Below are 24,764 nucleotides of genomic sequence, written 5' to 3'. Positions count from 1 at the left end.
TTCTGTACTTTTTGGCATAGGAGTGCATGTAACTGAGGTATGCCAGACCATGCTGGCAGTCTGCAAAATGGGAAGCACCACCTTCCTGGCCCACACTCTGTAGGATACCCAGGAATTAATGAAATATCTCTTGCACTTCCTCTGGGGAATCTGGAGTACGTCTGCCACCCTCTTTAGCAAGCCTTGGAATTGCTTGCAATCATCAGGTGGAGAAGGCAAGGCTGGTGCCACTCTCTAATCAGGGGATGAAGATGAGAACAGACCCATCAGAGCAGGCGTTTCCATTGATGTTGGTTCTTCACTCCTCATCCATTTCCTGTGGGGGTTCCATCTCCTCCCTGTGAGAAGAAGAATGACACGATTCTCAAAAACATCTTACTAACTCGGAATAGTTCTTGTATGGGTCCCATGACCCCCAATAAGGCAGGTAAGTGGGAACAAAAGGTGGCTGGATTGGTCTTGATGACATTGTGTGCCACTGGTACCACGTTTAGCACACTGTCTTATGAGATTGCATGGGGGGAGCCCCAGGAGACTCTGGATCCACTATCCAGCTAGATCTCCTCTTTCAGCAGTAATGCTGTCTTGATAATATTTGATTCAGCTAAGGAGGAAAAAGTAGGCTCTGATTCCATGGGTTTTGTTGTCAGTACAGACTTTGTGATGCCCTAATGGCAGAAGGTACCAGAGAGCAGCTCACGTGCTCTCTTGTGCCATCCTTGGACCATTGGCGTCAGGATCTCTCTTGAGATGATTGGATCTGAAAGGATGGCAGACTTGGGATCTGGGAAGGATGATTATGTCCTCAGGTGTAATGTATTTCTCCCCAGACAAGGGCTGTGGGGAGTGAGGATGCCTATTCTTGCTTACAGGCAAAGTCACTCTGGCCAGAATTCTAGGTGCTGACGAGTCCTTATCAGAGCGCAGTGGTACCGCCTGTGCAGGGGGGCATGATGCTTTTCCTTTGTTGGTACCAGAGATGGTCCTGCTCCTGTGGGTGGTGGCAGCCTCAAAACACTCTTATTTTTAGGATCTTGGAGACTGGCACCATGCCTCTTTTGACCTCCTTAGCCTCCTGTACTGGGGTGCAGACATAGATGGTGTTGGTGAACAAATCTTCTTTTTAGAGGTGTATCTGGAGGAAGATTTCCCTCATCTATTATGACTAACTAACTAAGCTAAACTAAGAACTAAGATGCCATCTACAACTATCTAAAGACTATAGACAATTATTTACAGGTAATTACTGAATAAAGCAAATGCTGCTGTAGCAAACACTGTGGACACTGAAGGATTCCATCTTGGACCATGGGTGGTAGAAAGGAACTGTAGAATCAGTCAGTCTGCATCACCCCTTATACCCTTGGTTTGGAGCATGAAGAGGAGAAAGACAAAGGCACAGACCAACAGAACCGCTAGCAAAAATCTTCCAGTCTCTGGTGCATGGGGCGTATGTGCACCCACAGTAGAATACAAATAGAGGCCATCACCTGAAGAAGAAACAATGGCTGGAAGCCGAATACAGACAAATTCGAAGTAGAAATAAGGCTTTTTTATTTTTTAAAGGAAGGTATGTAACCATTGGAATAAATCACCAAGGGAAGTGGTGGATTATCCATCTCCTAATGTCTTCAAATCATGTCAGTATGCCTTTCCTGTTAATATGCTTTTACCAAAACCAAGTTATTGGGCTCAATACAGGGATAACTGGGTGAAATGTAATGGTCGAAGACGGGGTGACCAACCTGAGCTTGAGAAGGAGCCAGAATTTACCAATGTACATTGCCAAAGAGCCCCAGTAATACGTCAGCAGCCCCCCATCAGCTCCCCCACTGCTCACAGCGCCTCCCACCCACCAGCAGCCCCGCCAATGAGCGCCTCCCCTTCCCTCCCCAACAGCTGTTTCGTGGCGTGCAGGAGGCTGTGGGGGTAGGGGGAGGAGCGAGGGCACAGCAGGCTCAGGGGAGGCGGCGGGAAGGGGTGGAGTGGGGGCAGGGTCTGTGGCAGGACCAGGGGTTGAGCAGTGAGCGCCTCCTCGGCACATTGGAAAGTTGGCGCCTGTAGCTCCAGCCGCGGAGTTGGTGCCTAGACAAGGAGCCGCATATGAACGTCTGAAGAGCCGGATGTGGCTCCGGAGCCGCAGGTTGGCCACCCCTGGTCTAAGATATACAGGAGGTCGGACTATATGATCTAATGATCCCTCCTCGTCTTAAATTCTATGAATTCTCATTCCCAGTCCCCACGTTCAGCTTTAATATTTGGGTTGCACAAATCATGCACAAACCATGACCTTCTGTACATCACAGGCCACTAAATTTCAATCACATTCCCATATATTGAGCTCAGAGACTCTAGTTAGAGACAACAGCACGTCAGTCATCAAGGACTAAACTGTCTGCCGCAGCCAGAGAACAGGAGAGACTCAGGTGCCAAGAGACCAAACTCCAAGGTCCCTCCAAATGTGATCTGGAGGAAAATTCTTTACCCCAAATCTAGAGCGCAGTATGACCCTGAGCAAGACACACCAATCAAGCATCTAGAAAAAGGATTTTTGTTACCACCTCAGAACACTGGTCCACCCTGTCTGGTGTCGCAACTCCAGGTTTGGCCTAGCTTTGGTATTTCAGAGGAAGATAGAAAAAACATCAATCCAGAATACATCTAGCCAATTATTTATTGCGGGGAAAAATCCTTCTTGACTCCTGCAGGCAACCAACTGAAGCCTTGAAGCATGGGATTTGATTGTAGTGATTATATGTGTTTTTAGATGTCCAAGATGTCTTGGGAAAGCTCACTTACCTAAGTCCAGAGCAGGTACTGAGACTGACTGCAGAATCAGGATACCCTTGCACAGTACCATGGTAATAGCAGTGACCCTAATTGCAAAAAGGAAGGAAGGAGCAAACATTTAGGTAATCATAAATTCTATTTAGTGCCTCGTTTTTATAAGGTTCTCCCTTAATTTCTATCTAAAAACCTCGTCTGATTTCAGGCGACAGCATCCAGTATCCCACTGATAGCAATCATTCTGCCTCCATGAAATATTGTAATGAGCATTCTCAAGGTTTAATGTTGGACCAAAGGAGTCCACACAAGTACCTGTGACATCCCTAATTGCTAAAAGACAATCAAGAGTGTATTTAAAATGTGACAAGTTTTTTCTCCTTGATTATGTTATCTGAAAGCTATGATATGGGGCATTTTATAAAATTAAGCAGCTGAACAAATCACATTGACATCAACATTTTGCTTAGATGTAAGTTTTCTTTAGTAATAGGATGTAAATTCATAGGAGGTAATTAAGCATACTGTGAGATGTACTAAAACTAGTCTCAAATCTATGGCTTGAGAAACTCACAGAGCAAATGAAAAGTGGGTTGGAAAGGAAGCATTTTATTAAATGAACTAGCCGGGTAGCAGCACACTATTACGAACAAACAAAAATAAGAGGGTCTTATTCTATTTTGAAAGGCAACAATCCTTTTTCATTTTGTGGCTGGGTTATTGTATTTCTTTAATAATCCATCCGCTTGCAAAAGACAACCACAACAAAGCTACTGACTCTCGCTGCAATCAAAATTAATTTTATTGTTGACTAAAGGTTATACTACATCCCCAATTATGTGACTGGCTGGAAAGTAATGATTGTGTCACGTTCAGCATTTCTTTTTTTCACAGCTCCTTTAAATGCTATCTGGAAGCTGAAAATACTATTCTAAAAGGTTGCTATCTTATTAGTTCAAAAGAAAGTTATCACTCATGTTTCAACTGACAGTCATCTCACTATGCCTTTTTATTACTTGGTTCATTCACATCTAGCTGCATTAATTAACCTTTTCAGTGTCAGGGAATGGTTTTCAATTACACAGCCGCTCACAGCACACTTCTAAAGCCCACCTTGATTTCTTAAAGAAAGCAATAATCTAGAGAAAGACCAGGGTAAAATGAAATAGCTCAGATATGAATCCTAAGCAAACTAGTTTCCCTCATAAGAAAATATTTATTTGGAGCATTTTTTTTAACGTGAGAATGTAACAAAATTCAGAACAGTGGGTTATAATCTGAATTGAATTTATATGCAAAAACAAAGAGGAGTCCTTGTGGCACCTTAGAGACTAACAAATTTATTTGGGCATAAGTTTTCGTGGGCTAGAACCCACTTCATCAGATGCATGGAGTGGAAAATACAGGAGCAGGTATAAATACATGAAAAGATGGGAGTTGCCTTACCAAGTGTGAGGTCAGTCTAAAGAGACAATTCAATTAACAGTAGGATACCAAGGGAGGAAAAATAACTTTTGTAGTGGCAATGAGAGTGGACCATTGCAAATAATTGACAAGAAGGTGTGAGTAACAGTAGGGGAAAATTAGTATGGGGGAAATTAGGTTTAGGTTTGTAATGACCTAACCATTCCCAGTCTTTATTCAGGCCTAATGTGATGGTGTCCTGGGAGATTGAAGTGTTCTCCGACTGTTTTTTTAATGTTATAATTCCTGATGTCAGATTTGTGTCCATTTATTCTATTGCGTAGAGACTGTCCGGTTTGGCCAATGTACATGGCAGAAGGACACTGCTGGCACATGATGGTATATATCACATTGGTAGATGTGCAGGTGAATGAGCCCCTGATGGTGTGGCTGATGTGGTTAGGTCCTATGATGGTGTCCCTTGAATAGATATGTGGACAGAGTTGGCATCGGGCTTTGTTGCAGAGTTTGGTTCCTGAGTTGGTGTTTTTGTTGTGTGGTGTGTAGTTGCTGGTGAGTATTTGCTTTAGGTTGGGGGGCTGTCTGTAAGTGAGGACTGGCCTGTCTCCCAAGGTCTGTGAGAGTGAAGGATCATCCTTCAGGATAGGTTGTAGATCCTTGATGATGCACTGGAGAGGTTTTAGTTGGGGGGGTGTAGATGACGGCTAGTGATGTTCTGTTATTTTCTTTGTTGGACCTGTCTAGTAGTAGGTGACTTCTGGGTACCCTTCTGGCTCTGTCAATCTGTTTCTTCACTTCACCAGGTGGGTATTGTAGTTTTAAGAATGCTTGATAGAGATCCTGTAGGGGTTTGTCTCTGTCTGAGGGATCGGAGCACATGCGGTTGTATCTTAGAGCTTGGCTGTAGACAATGGATCATGTGGTGTGTCCTGGATGGAAGCTGGAGGCATGTAGGTAAGTATAGCGGTCAGTAGGTTTTCCAGTATATGGTGGTGTTTATGTGACCATTGCTTATTAGCACAGTAGTGTTCAGGAAATGGACCGCTTGTGTGGATTGGTCTAGGCTGAGGTTGATGGTGGGATGGAAATTGTTGAAATCATGGTGGAATTCCTCAAGGGCTTCTTTTCCATGGGTTATAAACCAATTACTTTCTTGAGTAGAAAAGAAAGTTATATTCTTCTGCTGAAAGTGCTGAAGGATATAGGGCCTTATCCTCCTCTCACACTGGCTTTACACCAGCATATCTCCATTGATTACCACTACAAAAAAGTTATTTTTCCTCCCTTGGTATCCTACTGTTAATTGAATTGTCTCGTTAGACTGACCTCACACTTGGTAAGGCAACTCCCATCTTTTCATGTATTTATACCTGCTCCTGTATTTTCCACTCTGTGCATCTGAAGAAGTGGGTTCTAGCCCACGAAAGCTTATGCCCGAATAAATTTGTTAGTCTCTAAGGTGCCATAAGGACTCCTCATTGTTTTTGCTGATACAGACTAACATGGCTACCACTCTGAAACCTGAATTTATATGGTTTGCCATAGTTAAAGCAATGAGAAAAATGGTGTGTCAGTAACTTATTATTAGTGTGTCTTCATTGTCTGCCTCAGTAAAGTGCTAGTAACACTCCGATGAGAAAGAAAATCACAAAGGGGAGCAATTCCACACACTGAATTCTCTCTAAAGGTTTGCTTTTCTCACAGCTAAGGGCATGTAGCTGTTAAGCATGGCCACAATATTTCTGCTTGACATTGAGACAGCCTGGTTACATAAACATCCACTAAAAGTCATAAGGGTTAGTAGTCTGGAGTCTCAGGCAGGAGCACAATTTATAACTAGTGCTGCTCATGGAAGCCAGATATCTGTGTGCTCTAGCTGTATGCAGCAAACTCCTGGACTACACTACAGACCTATATCGGTAGAACTATGTCACACTCAGGGGTGTGGATTTTTCACACCCAAGTGATGTAGTTATACTGACCTAACCCTTTGTGTAGACAGCCTTATGTCAGCAGGAGAGCTTCTCCCATTAACATAGCTACTTGGGGAGATGGATTAAGTGCGCTGATGGGAGAGCTCTCTCCCATTGGCTTAGACCATCCTCATTAAAGTGCTACAGCGGCACTGATGCAGCCTTTTAACTGTAGACTTGCCTGGTCTGTGAAAGTGTCTGGTGAAAGAGGAAGGGGATGATGATTCCCAGGCTCATACAGCCTGCACCTAAAGTATAACTGACATTATCGAAGAGTGTATTATGGAAAAGGTTCTTACTCCTTCCCACTCCACGCATGCAACTAGATATTTCATTAACTTTGAACTTGTCTATTCATTTCATAACTTCTTCAAGATCCACATGCTGCAAGAAGGTAAGGTTCCTTTAAGTTCAATATTGAAAACGGTAAACCTATCAGATCATATCCTGTGATTGGACTGGTGGAAAATTGGTTTCTAGCTCAGTAATTCAGCTGAGTTACAGAATTTTTCACCCACCAAAGGAAGACTTTTGCTGTTTTAAATTACTGAATGAAATAGATGATCCCCCCCAAAAAACGAATAGTCACTACAGTTAGCTGATTTGTTGTATTTAAAGCTGTGCTCTGGCTTTATTGCAGACCATTAACTAATAAAGCAGTGGTTAACTTTGAGACTGACAGATTTTGGGGGGGGGGCTATTTAGTTTTTAGTCTAAATGTGAAGAGAATACAACAGCAACATCTGCACCAAGCAAATGCTCAGACCTGCAAATAGCACAGGGACCAAAACCTGATTTCATTTCCACAGCCAGGTAACTATAAATCAGTAACTTGATTTAGTTTAGAGTGCACCATTCAAGCACTTTAGGAATACTGAATGAAAAAAGATGTAAAATCAAATTATAGAACCTCAGGAAGACATTTCTTTTAAACAATATTGCAGTTGCTCTTGATCAAAAATGTGTTGTACTGGTCTCTTCAAACTATTTTTGGCAGCAAACTGCACCGTTAGTACTATTTATTTAGGGTCTTTCTGCCATCGTCACTGTACCAAAGTACATTGCCTACTTAAAACTTTTCTTTCAAATGTATTTGTAAAGAGGAAACTTTCTACAGTCAGCCATACACATAGCTGAGATTAGTTTGCTTCAATAGTGAACCACAAAAAGTTGTATATTCTTTCCTCATTTGAATATTAAGAATTTTAAAACCATTTTGAAATTTTTCATTTACTTGCCTTTTCGCTGTTTACTTATAGCACAGACTGTACAGCCCTCCTTTAATAAAGTTAGCTCATGGGATAGCTATTGATGTTATACAATAAATGAAGAAATAGTCCATCTGAGCTGGATCTACTAAGCCAGATAAAAGATAAACTTCATAATTAAAATCAATTGCTGCACTGTTTTTAATTAAGGAATTCATATTTTCCATCAGAGGACAAAAATGTGAGTGCCTTAAAACAGTACTTTATTTATAAAATGCATTTTTTAAAAGAGAAAAAAGGGCATTTTGTGCTAATTTTAATGAAGAGCAAGTTAGCCAGATATATTTTTTGTAAATATCTTAAGGCCTGATTCAATAAAAACAAAAAATAAAAGATACATCTTTCTTTTGCATTGTGGAAACCCACGCAGACCTTGGAATGCCTTTATGTGACCTTCGGCACTGGCCTGCGGAAGCCAGCTTTTTAGGGCTTTCTTTTTAATTCAATCAGGCCTTCACTCCTCATTTGTGCAACAATGGCTGTTTGTGGCCTACTAGAAAACTCTAACAAGTGCATTTTCAAAGAGCTGTGTAAGGCTTTAACAGCAAAAATCTTAAGGCTTCAATGACAGTCATTGGTGAAACTCCCCACGCCTCACTTTGAAAATTTCCCCCTCAAAATTCTTGCTTAGGTACACAGGGACAAGCAGTTGCCAACGACAACACTCTAAAAAGAATACCCAGCTAGCTATTTTATTTCACCCCCCTATCCTGGCAACTCTCCCGTGGTGGGTGTTTTAATGATGAAGCATCATCTATTCCCCAAGACACAAACCTTACCGTGTAATTGCGTGTGACAATGACATCAGTGCCATCTTTCAAATAGTGCGTTTCTGTGAAGCTATCAGCTAAGAGGCCTCTGAAAAAACAAAACAAAACAAAACAAAATGACACATCTGTCATATTAAGATCAAATAATCATGACTTTTGTTCTTCCATGGTTCCATTTGAGATAGAATAAGAAGTTTAAAATTAACAAGCCTGGAAACAGAAAGCCTCATAATAGGTCACCGTGACTAGAGCATGAACTAGTGCAGAACTGTGCACGAGATTAGGAAAAAAATGTGACGGGTAATCACTCGAAACAGCAAAGAAACCTAGTAGGTTAGTAGGCTGGAACATAAAAAGTTCCTCCATTAATAATAAAAAGTCTTTGTTCTGATTGATATTTACTACAAGCTGCTAGATGTCCTTTCTTCCAAATGAAGATTAAAAATAAGCATAGCTCAATATTGAACCCCTCATGTCATTTTTAGTATCTTTCCAATCAAACTGGAAATCTAGACGTTTGGAATATTTTAAAAGTAATTCAGTCATGGTAAAATTGCTGAAAAAATGACACACAGTGGAAAAAAGGTAATGTGTCCCACATTCTATCCATCACTTTGCTGTCTAATGCACTGTGTACATCAGCCACTGGCTAGCCACTGCTGCCACATTTACATGCTCACAAAAATGTAAAACATTGGTTTTGAAAAATACCATGGATTTATTGGCCTGGTGTATTTGGGTAACAGGGAGGTGGGAGAAATGAGGTCACTGGAATATCATCAGTGGGATTTTCAAGAATGCTCAGCTCTAGTGTAATTCTGCTCCCTGAGAAGTCAATGGTACTCTCATTGGATTCAACCGGAGCAGAGTCAGGCCAATGACGAGTTCTTCTGAAAATTTTACCCCACAACTTCAAGGAGCACAAACCTTCAAACTTCAAATATTTCAAGCAGGTAGGGGAAGAGGATTATATGTTTGTATCTCCTGGGCTCTGTCAGTGCCCATTTAATTTTTGTTACATTCCAGAACGTAACAACTGAAGCATCTTGTGATTATACAGCAACTGACAGTATTAAGCTTAGCATCACTGACCATTGCTACTCTAGTGCCAGGGCAATATCAGCTGTCTTTGAAATTCAGAGACACCTACTTTCTAACACTATTCAGCTCCTGCCATCAGAGATTCCCTAAGGATAAGGTTTTATCTTTAAGATTAAAAATTGTAATAATAAGTAATAAACACATCCCAACATTGTCATTATTTTTTCATGGTGCAAGCAGCTCTGTTCTATGGAAGGGGTATATTTTATGCCATAATAAAGTGACTTACTCATCAAGGCATCACTGTGCCTTCTAGCCAAAGTATTAGAGGGCTCTCCTCCTGTGATGGTAGGATAATTGATTATTTTAGACAAAAGCAACATGATCTCCTGGCACTAAGGTTAGTTTACATGAGAGTAAAATAAACAAACTTGTTCGATTGATAGAAAGGGTTTGAGAGAATCCAGGAGGAGATGAAAGAATTCCTCCTAATAAACTGGATTACCACACACAGCAGTCAATAACTTGCAAGGATACATCAAAAGGAGAACATGTTCACAATGGGATTCTTTTTTCCCCACAGCAACTTATCAGAAGTACCTAAGCAACATAAGGGTACAAGCCTCATTTATTTTTATTGAATCTTGAGCTTTTAAGTCATTTTGGCACTTTTGAAAAATCTACCGTTACTGAATATGATGTCTGTGAGGTGGGCCTCCATTTGTTAGAGACTCAGACAACACCTTTATAATTTACCCAAGTAAACAAAGGGGAACAAGAAATTCACTGCTATGGAAATAAGTTTCTAATGTAAAATAAAAGCTATTTGGGCAGTTCACTTTTCAAGAAAAAAGTATATGAAAAGCAGTTTGGGATGAGGAGAGAGAGATTGGCTCCACTAGACTGGCAGTTGCATTGGACTAGTTTTCAATAAATGAGAGGGATGCTTCACAGAATTAACCTTTTTGTCCCCAGAATATTAAAAAAAAAAATCGGAAGGTTCTACTATGGGTACCCATAAAACTATTTCTTGAAGAAAGAGTTGTTATTAATAAAAGACTTTCCACTTCTGACTCAAGTTCTCAGGAAGATTTATAATCATGGCACTTAAAGGTTCCTGGACAAAGGAATGTCAGCAAGGAAATGTAAGTGGTCTAAGGTGTTTTGGAAAAGAATTTCCAAACCTTGTAAGTGTTCAGTGCTAACTGTACCTTCTTTTAAACCACACCGAGAACAAAGATCTTGGCACATATTTTTGGAGTCCATAACTGCAGTTTTGTATATAAAGTTGCTCCTTGCGAAAAGCCCAGGGAATAGGGAAGCATTACTTTTGAGTGCAATCTCTGCTCAGGGACTTTATTCCTTCCAGTCAAGGTATTGACTGTTTTTCAATATTTCATCTAGAAAGCATTTCTAACAAGGTCAGAAGGAAGAATATATATTTACATTGGCTCTCAACATAGGTGAAAAAATACCATCTGTGAGTGTTTGAGGTTTTGACAAACATTTTAGTGAAATATAAAAGCTCCAGACAGATGATGATATCAAAACTAAATGTCAATATCATCTGCGCACCTGCAATGGACCAGAGAATTCAGATTACAGAATATATCTTTGGCATAGAGTTTTGAAATGTTCTGCTTTCTTCCAAAAATGTGGTTTTTGTTTGGGAAGTTCATTTGCCCAAACTGGTCCACCTCTTTATATTGCAAAGTATGGACTGAATTGTTCTTGAAATTAATACATATTTTCCAAAATTGGTCATGTTTGCATCTTCGTTAACGCACCTTTTTTTCAGCTTGTACACATGTTAACATCTCTGGTAGACTAATATTTTTATTATTAATTATTATTATTAGTGTTATGGTAGTGCCTAAATGCCCAATCAAGATCAGGGACCCATTGCACTAGAAGGGTTCACTGTACAAACACTTTTTAAAAAACGAAGTCCCTGTTCCAAAAACCTTACAACCTAGATGAGAGTAGAAAATGACAAGTGGAGGAATCAAGCAAATGAGGAGAAAAGGAGGATGAAGTAACACTAAAGAAAGCAGCACAAGCTTTAATCATGGATCTCATCCCAAATTTCAGCATGTGTGGGGTACTTTTCTTTGTATAGTCATATTTTATGTTAAAATCCAGCAAAATTTTTCAGTGGTTCACTGGGTTGCACAAGAGGCAATTTGGGTAGTAGCAAAGCAGCAGATATTATCACCACACCAAGGTATGTCTACACTGCAATTAGACTCCTGCAGCTGGTCAGTGCCAGCTGACTCAGGCTCATGGGGCTCGGGCGAAGGGGCTGTTTAATTGTGGTATTCTTAATGTTCTTAAGACCTCCCACCTTGCAGGATCCTAGAGCCTGAGCTCAAATGTTTACCCTGCAATTAAACAGCCCCTTAGCCCATGCCCCAGAAGCCTGAGTCAACTCACATGGGCCAGCCGCAGGTTTTTTATTGCAGTGTAGACATACCCCAGGCATTTACAGTCTCTGGAATGGCTGCTAATTTAAGAGAAAGTATAGTTAAGGTTGCCAACTTTCTAATTGCACAAACCCGAACACCCTTACCCCCCCGTCCCTGCCCCACCCCTTTCCCAAGGCCTCGCCCCGCACTCATTCCATCCCCCCTCCCTCTGTTGCTCGCTCTCCCCCACCGTCACTCACTTGCTCATTTTCATCAGGCTGGGGCAGGGAGTTGGGTGCAGGAGAGGGTGAGGGCTCTGGCTGAGGGTGCAGGCTCCGGGGTGGGGCCAGAAACGAGGGGTTCAGAGTGCGGGAGGGGGCAGAGGGTTGGGGGCTCTGGGGTGGGGGGGGTGGATGAGGAGTTTGGGGTGCAGGAGGGGACTCTGAGCTGGGGGTGTGGAGACAAGGGATTCAGAGTATGGGAGGGGGCTCTGGGCTGAGGCAGGGGGTTAGGGTGTGGAGGGGGTACAGACTCTGGGCTGGGGGTACAGGTTCTGGGGTGGGACCAGAAATGAGGAGTTCAGGGTGCAGAAGGGGGCTCAGGGCTGGGGCAGGAGTGTGGGAAGGGGTGCAGGATCCAGGCAAAGCTTACCTCGGGAGGCTCCCAGGAAGCAGCAACATGTCCCTCTGTCTCCTAGGCGGAGGCGTGGCCAGGCAGCTCTGCACAGTAAACATTGCTTCTGTCCACAGGAACCGCCCCTGCAGCTCCCATTGGCTGTGGTTCCTGGCCAATGGGAGCTGTAGAACTGGTGCATGGGGCGGGGGCAGCGCACAGAGCCCCCCTGGTCGTCCCTCTGCCTAGGAGCCAGAGGGATGTTGCTGCTTCCAGGAGCTACGCAGAGCCAGGTAGGGAGCCTGCCAGCCCTGCCAACCAGACTTTTAACGGCCCGGTCAGCATTGCTGCTGGGGAAGCTGCCAGGGTCCCTTTTCGACCGGACATTCCAGTCGAAAACCAGACACCTGGCAACCCTAAGTATCTAGAGTCCCTTACTGCCAATGTTTCTGAAAGCATCATCATAAAGACCAGCTGTTTTATTAATTAGTGTTATCATATATATATAGCAACACTGGTCAGCATTGTGTTGTACAGACATGTAAGGACAAAGAGTAAAATCCTGTTCCCATTGAAATTTATGAGAGTTTTGCCACTGACTGCAATGGGGCCAGGATTTCACCCAAGATGCCTGCACCAGAGGGTTTACTATTTAAACAGACAAAATACTGACATTGGACAGAGTAAAAGATGTAACACAGAGGCAAAGTGACTGAACAGTACTCTTGGCATGTGCCCTGTTATTCTCAAGGGTTTCACAATAATGTAGTGATCTAATGAGATGAGAGATGGATACAGGGGAGGTGACTCAGTGCTGGAGTGCTAGACTGAAGAAGGGAATTTTAAGGAAGAGACTGGAGAGGAAAGCTCATTTCCTTGGGTACTGGAGGAGGGAGACTGTTGATGTTGATATCATCATTACGAAGATCAAAAACTGAGAATAATAACAATGGGAACGATGACTAGGGTGAACTCCACCGCCGAGAGAGGGCTCAGGAAAGGCTATATGGGTTTTAATGCCAGAAAGGACCATTGTGATCACATGTGGAAAATCCACACCTTTGAGCAACGTAGTTTTACTGACCTAACCCTTGCTGTAGACAATGCTACATCAGTGGGAGTGATTCTCCCTTTGACATAGCTACTGCCTCTTGTGGAGGTGGTGTATCTATGCCGATGGGAGAAGTTCTCCCATTGGCATAGGTAGCATCTTTACTAAGTGCTACAGTGGCACTGTAAGTATAGATAAGCCCTTAGTCTGACCTCTTACATAACACAGGCCATGGACTTCCTTGAATTAATTCCTGCTTCGAATCCAATAGCTGTGGTTGATGTAGAGTATTTCTTCTAGAAAAAATATCCCATCTTGATTTAATAATTTCCAGTGACGGAAAATCCACCACAACCCTTCACATGTTGTTCCAATGGTTAACTACCTTCACTGTCAAAAAAGTGTCTTTTATTTCTAGACTGAATTTGTCTAGCTTCAACTTCCAGACACTGGATCTTATTCACTGGCATCATTGGTTTCATTTCTCTTGTGTCTTTCCTGGAAAGTTCCAGCTCCTGAATTAAGAAAGTTTACCAAGCAAAACAAACTCCCAAAGGTGCTACTATCAATCCTTGGCAGGCTTCTTTCTTCAGAGCCTTTTGGCTCAGTAGCCTGATACTAGTCTGTTGAGAAAGTCGATTGAACTGTAAGGCTGAATAGTCTAAGAGTGGTAAAGGGTCAGCAAAAATCCTGTGGCAATAGAAGTCCACCAGCAGACTTTCCCAAAGGAAGATAATCAGGTGAAATGATCTGCTCCTAATGCAGCAGCTGAAGATCTGCACATTTCCTGTACAGGTCATAGGCCTGCTCAGGACGATTCTACTTTTAAAAGTGTGAGAGGGTGCAGCGGGGTGGTCACCCCGTTTCAGCCCTGAAGGAGTTAAAAGCAGCCCTGGAGAGAGCTGCAGCTGGGGAAAAGGGGTTAAAAGCAGCCAAGCTAGGCTGATTGGGGAAGCAGCCACAGCTGTGGCCAGCTTAATTAGGGCCCAGCTAGCCCTTATAAGAGGGCTGGGGGCCAGGAGCTGGGGAAGTCTCACTCCAGCCTGGGAGCGGGAAGGGCTAGCTGCCTGGGAGCAAGGTACCTGAAGTGGAGCAGTGCTGGGGAAGGGCAAAGGGAGCTGGAGAGCTCCAGCCTGGTAAACCTGCAGGCCTTGGTAAAGGCCCAGAAAGGTACTGGGACTGCAGAGGGGCAACCTGGGAATAGGCAGAGGCAGCGGCAGCTGGTCCTAACCCCTTGCCTGTGATGAGTGGCAATTACAGACTGCAGTCTGCTCCAGTGAGTGGGGGCTAGATGACAGGCAGTAGCCACTGAGGCAATGTGGGTTTAGAGGGGTGGGGGTTCCCCAGGGAGGGGAGATCTGGAGTGTGGGGGTACTGCTGGGGCAGAACCCCAGGGTAAAGGGCACCAGGGTCTGGGAGGGACAGTGGGCCAGGAGCAGGCGAGATGCTGGTCTGCAGAGGGTGCGCTGAAGGCTAGAGAGCTTATTCCAGAGACAACCAGCAGGAGGTGCTGCACCAGTGAGTCGTTGCCTCGCTTCAGAGGGTTTCAGTAATAATATTAGTCATTAAAAAAGCTTTTTGAGTAGCTCTGAGTCTAGTTACTAAAGCTGGAATTGAAATTTCTCTGCTTAAGACCTCTCCTTTTGCTCTTTTGCCATGTACTGTGGCACATGAATATTAATTTGATAGTAAGACAGACAGATTTTCCTTATGATGTAAAGGATGGCGACTGTATAATGCATGCCCTGTTGTGAAAATTGGGCCTACAAATTTACCTTAATTGCGAGGTCAACTATAAAAAGTAAGTTCATAAAATGGTACAATAAATGTTAGTGGAAAAACATACAAAAGGGAGACAACAAATTAAATTAGTCCAAAATAAAAGGCCCAGTGATATAATTCAAGGACTTTAAGATCATGCCTAGTAAACACACAGTATGAGAAGCAAAATTAAAATTAATGAACCAAAATTAGTGTCAGAAATTAGGTCTATGGGTGAGAAAACAACCGGATGGGCTACTCCACCCATCACTCCCTTTTAGGGTCCTTAAAGAGACATATGGAGAAAAATTGTTTATCAAAGCGAGCTTCCCTATCCTACCACCCACCCCCACTGTCTCCTGGGAACCTGGGTCTTTGTCATCCTGAACCTGAGAGATGTTCTGACCAGACTGGGCCAGAAGGAAGGAGCAAGATGACATTTGCCAACTGTACTGGTTCCTGCTAATACCTGAATACCACCTAGGATGTAAAACTTACCCCTCTCTCGCGCGCACACACACACAAGTGGCCTTGTTCTGCTCCATCTTATTTCTGCTGTTTCCTATCCCTTTCCTTTTTCTACCTCTTTAATAAGAGTCTAGCTTAGCCAGCCAAGACTGCATGTTTTGCAACATTGCTGTGAGCCTGTGTCCAGAAAGGGACAAATAAAGCAATGCCCTAAACAGCCCAATGCTGGTATGAGTTTGCCTGATAAGACCATGTGCTGTGTTTTTTTAGCAATCAGGTTGCAAGTGAAAGTCAAACACCAGAAACAGATGCTGCATTTTCTATCTTTGCTGTTATTTTTCTCTCCCCCTTTTTGTGTTCATTTTGTTTTATGCAGTGTTGTAGCTGTGTCGGTTTGAGGCTATCTCAGAGCTTCTCTCTTACCAACAGAAGTTGGTCCAATAAAAGATATTTCCTCACCCACCTTGTGTCTCCATTTTGTTTTGTCTTCTAGGAAATGGGATCAGACTTCAGCAGCAGCAACAATGACAGCTCCTGTCCATCTCTACTTCTGCTCTTTTCCCACAAACAGTGGTTTTCAACCTGTGGTCCACAGACCCTTGGGAGTCTGCAAACTATGTCTAAGGGGTCCACGAAAGGTTGTCGGTAACCATAAAACAATGGTTTTCAACCTGTGGTCCATGTACCCTCTGGGGTTCTGAAAATTATGCCTAAGATTTCCAAAGGGGTCCGTGCCTCCATTTGAATTTTTTTAGGAGTCCGCAAATGAAAAAAGGTTGAAAACCACTGCCCCAAAAGGATAGTTATTATCATCTTTAATGCCACCTAAAAGACTGTCAACCAAGGTATTTTTTCCTTCTAAAAACTCTCTTCAGCTAAAGGGATGTTGTTAAGCCTTATTTAATAATTTACATTTCAAATGCTTTAACTGTTCTTTTCTGTATTTTTAATAAAAGGTTAAAATGATTTTTAGTCATGTTTGCACCATGGTACTAAGCAAGCTAAGGTCTCACTACACCAAACCTTGTTTAATGTTGGACAGGGCCTGGGTTACGTTAACACCTTTGGACCATATATTCCATCTAACTTAATACAACAGCCCATAGGGTAGCCAATATTTTTTTGGCAGGCAAAGCTGTTAACCCCTCTTTCAAAACATCTAATGCCTTAAAAGCTGTCTAGTAGAATAAGCATTTAGCATGAGTATCAAGAGACTAAGTCCTGTAAGGGCATTTCTTGAAAGCTTATAAAAAATGTATAACAAGCACTCAAGTTCAGCAATCAGGAAAGGTGTGCTTGAACTTTCCATTATGGCACTAATATTAAACAACAAATCTAACATATATATCCCTTAGGTAATTTAATTGCTTCCCTCAGAAAGAGATATAATTCACTAAATTAATTTACATCTCCCTTTTCTGACTCATAGCAAAGGAGATTAATACAGGAAAGTAAATCAATTTAGATGGCAAGCTACTTAACCTAATTGGATCAATGTAATTCAGAAAGAACATGGATCAAAATAACATTAATACATCATAGTGCAGGAGCTCTGGTTTAGTCCATGCCTACATCTGAAGTTCCAAACACCATCAGTCCACAATGTTCAATGGTGCCAAATGATCAATTTTTTGCACTGCACGAAGAAGTGGAAACAAGGGAAATAGTATCAGGAACCGCATTACTTGCTGGGCATATGAGAGAGAAAGAAAACTAATGGAACACCAGAGCTTCCTGATTAATTCTTTGTAGATGAGAAACATGCTCCTCCTGAGTTAAATTGCTTAGTCAATGACAGTGTCATGAAACAGCTCTTCCTTTTCTGTCTCTCTGAACAAACAAGTGGAAGCTTCTCAGGGCAGGGCAGGACAAGCTTTGCCTGCCCTGAGCTAAGTCAAATATAGTGCAGTTGTAAATTAGTTCTAAACTTACCTATCAGATTTTCCTACAAACTTTCAGGTGTTAGCTACCTCCATTGGTCTAAGGCCCAGAGTACATAATGGACATAATTTAACAAAAAAGTTAATGACCCAGAAACTTGAGCTGTTGATTTTTCAAAAATGCTAATCTTGCATTCAAATACACAAACAGGATCTTTTTTCAATCCACTCACTAACAGATCTGATAGCGCAACACAACTTAGCCTCTTATCTCCAAAACAAGAAAACCACACTGTGTTTCCCCCCAGCAGCAATATATTATTTCCAAAGGTCATAAGGATCCTTCCATAAGTTTGGGAATGTCAAAGAGATATAGAATCAGAGAAGTCAGAGATGGAACAGATCTACTAGATCAAACAGACAAATCTCTCTGCAAACGCAAGATGTTGTACAGCAACTAATTTTTGCCTCACCTAGTTTCAAATGTCACAAGCAATACAGCCTCCACTGCATTGCAGAGGTGACTGTCATGATTTGTTTCCTGATATTCAGCATAGATTTTCCCTGTTTTAATTTCTCCTTGTTATACCCCTTTTACTAGCTTAAATAATTCCTCTCCTTTTTGGTGCATACATCCTTCAAATGGGTGTAGACCGTTACCATGTCCTCTCTGAACCATTACTTAACCAAGTAATACTCCCATGAGGATATGGAAGTGCCAAGAATCTTGCACATTTCACACTCCTGCTACTTGGGCAATGAGTGGCAACAGCAGTGGCAGACAATGGAATAATTCTTGGGGAGGAAGGTACTGGCGGCAGGGACAGAGCAGCAGTGATCTCTTTCTACATCCTTTCGAAGCAAAGAGGGGGAGACTAAGAGACCCTCCCTCTCCCAGCAGCCAGTAGCCCATGGAGTAGAGCAAGCAGGCTGATTTTTTTTGTTGAACAAAACATGGCTTTTGTCTAAAACTAAACTTTAATTTTGGTTCACCTGTCCCCCCCTTTGCAGAGGGGAGCGGGGTGTTGAGCAAAAATTTGGGGGCCCATAAAAATGTTCAGGTTTTCCAAACCAGAAAATGTGGACAAAAGTTTTTTGAAAAACATTCTTTGTTTGAATTTTGTATCAAATACATACCTATAAAGAAACAGTCTTGAAAATTCCTGTGGAAAATTAGCAATTTCCAACCAGCCTTATCCTGGAGGGGTAAGCAGAGACAGAAAGTTCATTCTCTCTCCAGCAGCTGAGGTGGGAGGGGAGAGTTTTAAACAAATAAAAAGACCCACTAGTCAGATACGAAAGGTGGAAATCTCAAGCAATTTCCAGGGAGAGCAGCCTGATAGAAAGACTAGCCACCATCCTCCTTCCCAGCAGCTTGGGTAGCAGTGGAGATGGGCATCACAGATGGACCTTGCTGGTGGGCCTCTTCATAGCTACCTGTGGCTAGTCCTCTAGATAACTGGTCTCTGGTAGATTTTCCAAGCCATCCCTGGTACATTTCTTTACTCTACTTTTGTTCTGTCTCTTTACACCTTTTTTTCCTGACAGTCTTTTAGGCAGTTCTCTGTCAGTGTTCATATCCAAGCCAATCTGTATTAATTTTGAGAATAAGATCTCATAAAACACTATATCAAATGCTTTACTAAAATGCAAATATATTACAATACAGCTTTGACTCCGTCATCCACTATTTGTACTTAACGCTCCACTTCATGGGCCACAGGTTGCTCTTGATCCGTGCTCCAAAAATGTATATATAGCGAAAAGTGTTGAGGATGATGGCACCGATGGATCATGTTCCGGTACCAGTGAAGCTCAATGTTTATGGATTTTCTTGTCAAGCCTCTGGGACTTAAGACATACGAAGTCCTCTTGGGACAATGTGCTGGGCTTGCTGCAAGTCACATCTGATTTCTTCTAAGTGAGTTTTGAGGAAGACTTAGACTCCTGCATATGAGAGTGTTTCCTGGGTTCCTCAGACGATCTTGTCAGAGGGCCTCTGGGGGCAGATTCTCTAGCACCAGTGTCAGACATAGCAGAAGGAGGCTGACACATCGCTGAATCAGGCCGATGTACCGGAGAGTGACTCACAAGCAGTATCCTCGGAGGTGGGCTCAGAGCTCACGATCTTGCAATTTGCAACACTGCTCTACCAAAATCAGCATCGTCCCGGGCTTGCTGAATAAACGCATAATGGGATGTGAACGTGTGGACGGATGACCATGTGGCTGCCTTGCAGATGTCCTGGATAGGCACTTGGGCTAGGAAAGCTGCCGACGAGGCTTGCACTTAGGTTGAATGGGCAGTCATGATCACTGGAGGTGGCATCCTTGACTGACTGTAGCAGCAGTGAATGCAGGCAGCGATCCAAAAAGAAATGATTTGAGTGGATACTGGATGACCTTTCATCATGTCGGCCACCACGACGAACAATTGTGTCGACTTGCGGAATGGCTTGGTCCTTTCAATGTCGAAGGCCACCGCCCTCCTGATGTCTGGGGAATGCAGTCTATGCTCCTCCTCCTCCAACTTATGCAGCTTTGGGAAAAAAAACAGGTAAGTAAATGTCCTGGTCCGTATGAAACTATGAGACCACCTTGGGCAGGAAAGCAGGGTGCAGCCACAGCTGGACCTTGTCTTGGTAGAAGACCATAAAAGGTGGTTACAAGGTAAGAGCCCTAATCTCAGAGACCCGGTGGGAAGATGTTATTGCAACCAAGAATGCAACCTTCCAGGAAAGGAGAAGGAGAGCGCAGGAATCCAGAGGCTTGAAGGGAGGTCCCATGAGCCTTCACAGCACAAGATTCAGGTCCCACGGAGGGATGGGGTCCATGATGTGTGGGTAGAGGCGCTCAAGGCCCTTGAGGAACCTGGCAGTCATGTCCTGGGTGAAAACCGACCTACCCTGGAGCAGCAGATGAAAGGCCAATATAGCAGACAACTGGACCTTGACAGTTGAAAAGGACAGGCCTTGGAGCTCGAGATGCAAAAGGTAGACCAGGATTAACTGCAGCAAGGCCCACTCGGGCCGAATGCCTTTCTCCAAGCTTACCAATTCCATTTGGGCAGGTAGGTTGCTCTGGTGGCAGTCTTTCTGCTGCCCAACAGGACCTCTTGAACAGCGTCCGAGCACTCCTGCTCTGCTGCATTTAGCCATGCAGCAGTCAAGCCATCAGGTGCAGCGCCACCAGATTCGGATGCAGAAGGCTGCCATGGCTCTGGGACAGCAGGTCCGATTGAAGCAGTAGCTGTAATGGAGCAGCCGCCGAGAGGTCCAGCAGCGTGCCGAACCAGTGTTGGCGTGGCCAAGCTAGCGCTATGTGGATCATCTTCACCCTGTCCTGCTTGATCTTCAGGAGGACTCTGTGGATCAACAGAACTGAGGGGAAGGCATACATTAGAGACCCCGACCACAGGAGCAGGGAAGAGTCTACCCCCGAAAGGAGCAGAAACCATGGCATTTCCTGTTTTGCCTGAACATGAACAGGTCCACCCAGGGAGTACTCCTCCTCTGGAAGATGATGCTGACCACCTCTGGATGGAGAGGCCACTCATGGTGAGATGAGAATATCCTGCTGAGGCGATCTACCAAAGTTTTCCTGGCCCTGGGTAGGAGTGCAGCTATGAGATGGATGTTGTGTTGTATAAAGAAGTCTCATAGCCTGAGGGCTTCTTGGCAAAGGGCAGATGACCTGGCTCTGCCTTGCTTGTTGATGTAGAATATAGCTGCTGTATTGTCCGTCAGGACATGGATCACCCTGCACTTTAGGTGTGGTAGGAAGGCATGGTTCTAAGCTCCCTGACATTGATGTGCAGGGAACAACTGAGAGGGGACCAACAACCTTGCGTGCTGAGATTGCTCAGGTGGGCTCCCAATCCCAGGTCCAAAGCATCGGAGACCAGGGTAACCGATGGGGGGGGGGCACAAATGGAACGTCCTCCAACACTGCTGCAGGATTTTGTCGCCATGCAAGTGACAACAGGACGTGGTCTGGGACCTTGACCACACAGATATTCTGCTCCTTCTGAGTTCAAGGGCAAACGTTTTTGCAGATCCTGCACTTGTCCTTTCTGTGGGACTCCCCCAAACATTTCAAACAGCTCTTGTGGGGTCACTAATGGGCATCAGCCAGCTGCACAATGAGCATTGCTTAAAGCCTGGAGAATGGGGTCTGCCCTGCTCTGAGGCGAAGTCCAGCCTGGACTCTAAACTACTACATTACTACTTAAATATTTAACTTAATGGTTAAACCAAGTACCTATCAACTAAATACAAGGGAGACAGAACAATGGACTGTAAGAACCGCTAACACTCTTGCGATGCAAGACAAGGCACTTTGACCAACCACCATGGGTGGAAAGAAGAAACTGAGGGCATAGATTTGATGGCGCCTAATATACCAACACATAAGCATGGCACTCAAGGGGCACCACAGCTGACCCTAAGGATACTGCTAAGGCCAAAGTCTCCGACGACTATGCACGTGGGCGCGCACACACCTAGAATGGAATTGACATGAGCAAGTACTCAAAGAACAGATCATGTCACACCAACCTAATAGCTTTCTTTGACAGGGTAACAAGCCTTGTGGATGTGGGGGAAGTGATAAAGTTGATAAATCTTGACTTTACTAAGCCTTTTGATACTGTTTCACATGACCATCTCCTAAACAAACTAGAAAATTGTAGCCTAGATGGAGCTACTATCAGGTGGGAGCACAACTGATTGGAAAACCATTCCCAGAGAGTATTTATCGGTGGTTAACAGTCAACCTGGAAGGGCATATTGAGTGGGATCCTGCAGGGATCAGTCCTGGGTTCAGTTTTGTTCAATATCGTTATCAATATTTTAGATAATGCCATAGACCGTATGCTTATAAAGTTTGCAGCTGACACTTAGCTGGGAGGGGTTGCAAGTGCTTTGGAGGACAAGATTAAAATTCAAAATGATCTAGACAAACTGGAGAAATGGCCTAAACCAGTGGTTCTCAAACTTATTTGATCGGGTTCCCCTTCTTTGTGTCTGTAATTGTTTACACCCCTCCACACACTCCAGCTCTGAAGGCAGAGTGGAGAGCAGCAGCTGCTGGCCGGGCATCCTGCTCTGAAGGCAATGCTGTACTAGCAGCAATGCAGAAGTAAGAGTGGCAATGTGAAAAGTGATATTTGTCATCACTTTTCACTGCAGACTGAGCACCCCAATTGCCACCCTTCTGCATTGCTGTTGCCACCCTGGGGCTGACAGTCAGAGCCCTGCCACCCCCAGGCGAGGGACTGGAGGGAGGAAGGAGAGTCTGAGCCTTGTCTGCCTCCAGGTGAAGGATTGAGATGGGGTGGGGGAAGAAGAGCCTGAGCCAGAGTGGCAGGGCTCCAGCTATCAGCCCTGAGGTGGCAGGGCTCTGGCTGTCTCTTTTATTCTCACCTCCTGGGTATGCACAGCCCTTCTGCATGAGCCCCAGCTACCCAGGGCTGACAGCCAGAAGTCTTCAAAAACAAGCAAACAAAACAAACCCACACACACCTCATGCCTCACTTGACACATTCCCGCGCCTCCCTTGTGAGGCCTGTCCCATAGTTTGAGAACCACTGGTCAAAACTAAATGAAACAGGATGAAATTCCATGAGGACAAATGAAAAGTACTCCACTTAGGAAGGAACAATTAATTGCATGCATACAAAATGGGAAATGACTGCCTATGAAGGAGTACTGTGGAAAGGGATCTGGGGGTTATAGCAGATCACAAACTAAGTATGAGTCAACAATGTAACACTGTTGCAAAAAAAGTGAACAGCATTCTGGGATATATTAGCAGAAGTGTTGTAAGCAAGACACTAGAAGTAATTCTTCCACTCTACTCTGAGCTGATAGGGCCTCAGCTGGAGGATTGCGTCTAGCTCTGGGCACCATATTTCAGGAAAGATGTGGACAAATTGGAAAAAGTCCAGAGGAGAACAACAAAAATAATAAAATGTCTAGAAAACATGACCTAGAGAGGGAAGATTGAAAAAACTGGATTTGTTTAGCCTGGAGAAGAGAAGACTGAGGGGAGACATAACAGTATTTTCAAATACATACATGGATTTTACAAGAAGGAAGGTGGAAAACTGTTCTCATTAACCTCTGAAGATAGAACAAGAAGCAATGGGCTTAAATTGCAGCAAGGGAGGTTTAGGTTGGACATTAGAAAAAGCTTTCTGTCAAGGTAGTTAAGCACTGGAACAAATTGCCTAGGGAGGTTGTAGAATCTCCATCATTGGAGGTTTTTAAGAACAGGTTAGACAAACAGCTGTCAGGAGTGGTCTAGTTATTACTTAGTTCTCCCTTGAGTGAGGGGAGTCGACTAGATGGCCTACCGATGTCCTTTGCAGTCCTACACTTCTGTCATTCTATGGCCTGGGACATGTTTCACTTCTAAGTTATGGGTTCAAATCTGCCTCAGTTTGCTAGTGTCCAAAAGTCAATCACAACTGATTCAATGGGCTACTTGAGACATGGTTGTGGGCTCCATTCAACCCCAATGGATAAGAGTCCTCATTACAAAAAACAGCTAATACTATTGGCACTAAGTCATGCCTGCCTGATAAATTTCAGCAGGTAGATGTCCTCTGGAACAGGACTAATTGGCATGGCAGTACGATGATGCTTCCACTGCTACAATCCGTACAGTATCAGTTTGGTGGGGTTTTCTAAAGTTGGGAGGAATAGTAGCTTATGGGAAAGAGGGATGAGAAGTTTTTAAAACAACTAACCCATATACTGGTCTGCTTCTGGCAGCACTATATAACAGCCTGCATTCAAAAGCAATGTTGGGAGTCTGGGTTTCCGTTCTCTGAAATGCGCATTGTGGCACACCGCATAGGCTGGCTGAAAACAACATGGAGTATTTGTGATCAGTCATTCTCAGGTTAGTTCCATTAAGAATTATATCAGAACTCTGAGATGTGGTGAAGTGAAGCAGGAACTGAAGGAATAGGAGAAATCCCACATTTGTCCTAAAATAGAAATTCTCTAAGCAATTCCCCAAACCTCTTTAAAAGCTGCTCTTAAAAATAAATAAATAAATAAATTCTCCAGTGGGTGGAAAGTAACCAGAAAAGCTGAGACATAACCCCTCCTCCACTGCATACACATCCATCTTTGACAGTCACTTTGATTTTGAGGGCTGACAGGTCTGGGAATAGGGCTTGGAGATGCAGCATATAGATTTCATTAATCTAAGAACAGTGAGATGTAGGATCTGTTTCTGATTTCTTCTGCAATGCTCCCACCTCCAGCACTCAACCCCACTGCAAGGGGTTTGGAAATGCAGCCCATTAGCTTCATTT

The 24,764-nt window shown here is 43.6% G+C and overlaps 1 protein-coding gene across 1 annotated transcript in view; it reads right to left on the bottom strand.

The window, feature by feature from the left end:
* ADAM12 (ADAM metallopeptidase domain 12) overlaps positions 1-24,764 on the bottom strand; it is a 346,313-nt gene that overhangs the window by 118,670 nt on the left and 202,879 nt on the right. Inside the window, exons 4-5 of the mRNA XM_084634670.1 lie at positions 8,230-8,308; positions 2,800-2,876 (exon numbers count right to left, since the gene is read on the bottom strand). Coding sequence (XP_084490796.1) covers positions 2,800-2,876; positions 8,230-8,308 — 156 coding nt within the window. The remainder of the gene's footprint in view (positions 1-2,799; positions 2,877-8,229; positions 8,309-24,764) is intronic.

This window comes from Lepidochelys olivacea (assembly GCF_965140295.1).
Source record: "Lepidochelys olivacea isolate rLepOli2 genome assembly, chromosome: 7".
Taxonomy (NCBI): Eukaryota; Metazoa; Chordata; order Testudines; family Cheloniidae; genus Lepidochelys; species Lepidochelys olivacea.
This window is presented reverse-complemented; position numbering and strand designations above follow the sequence as displayed.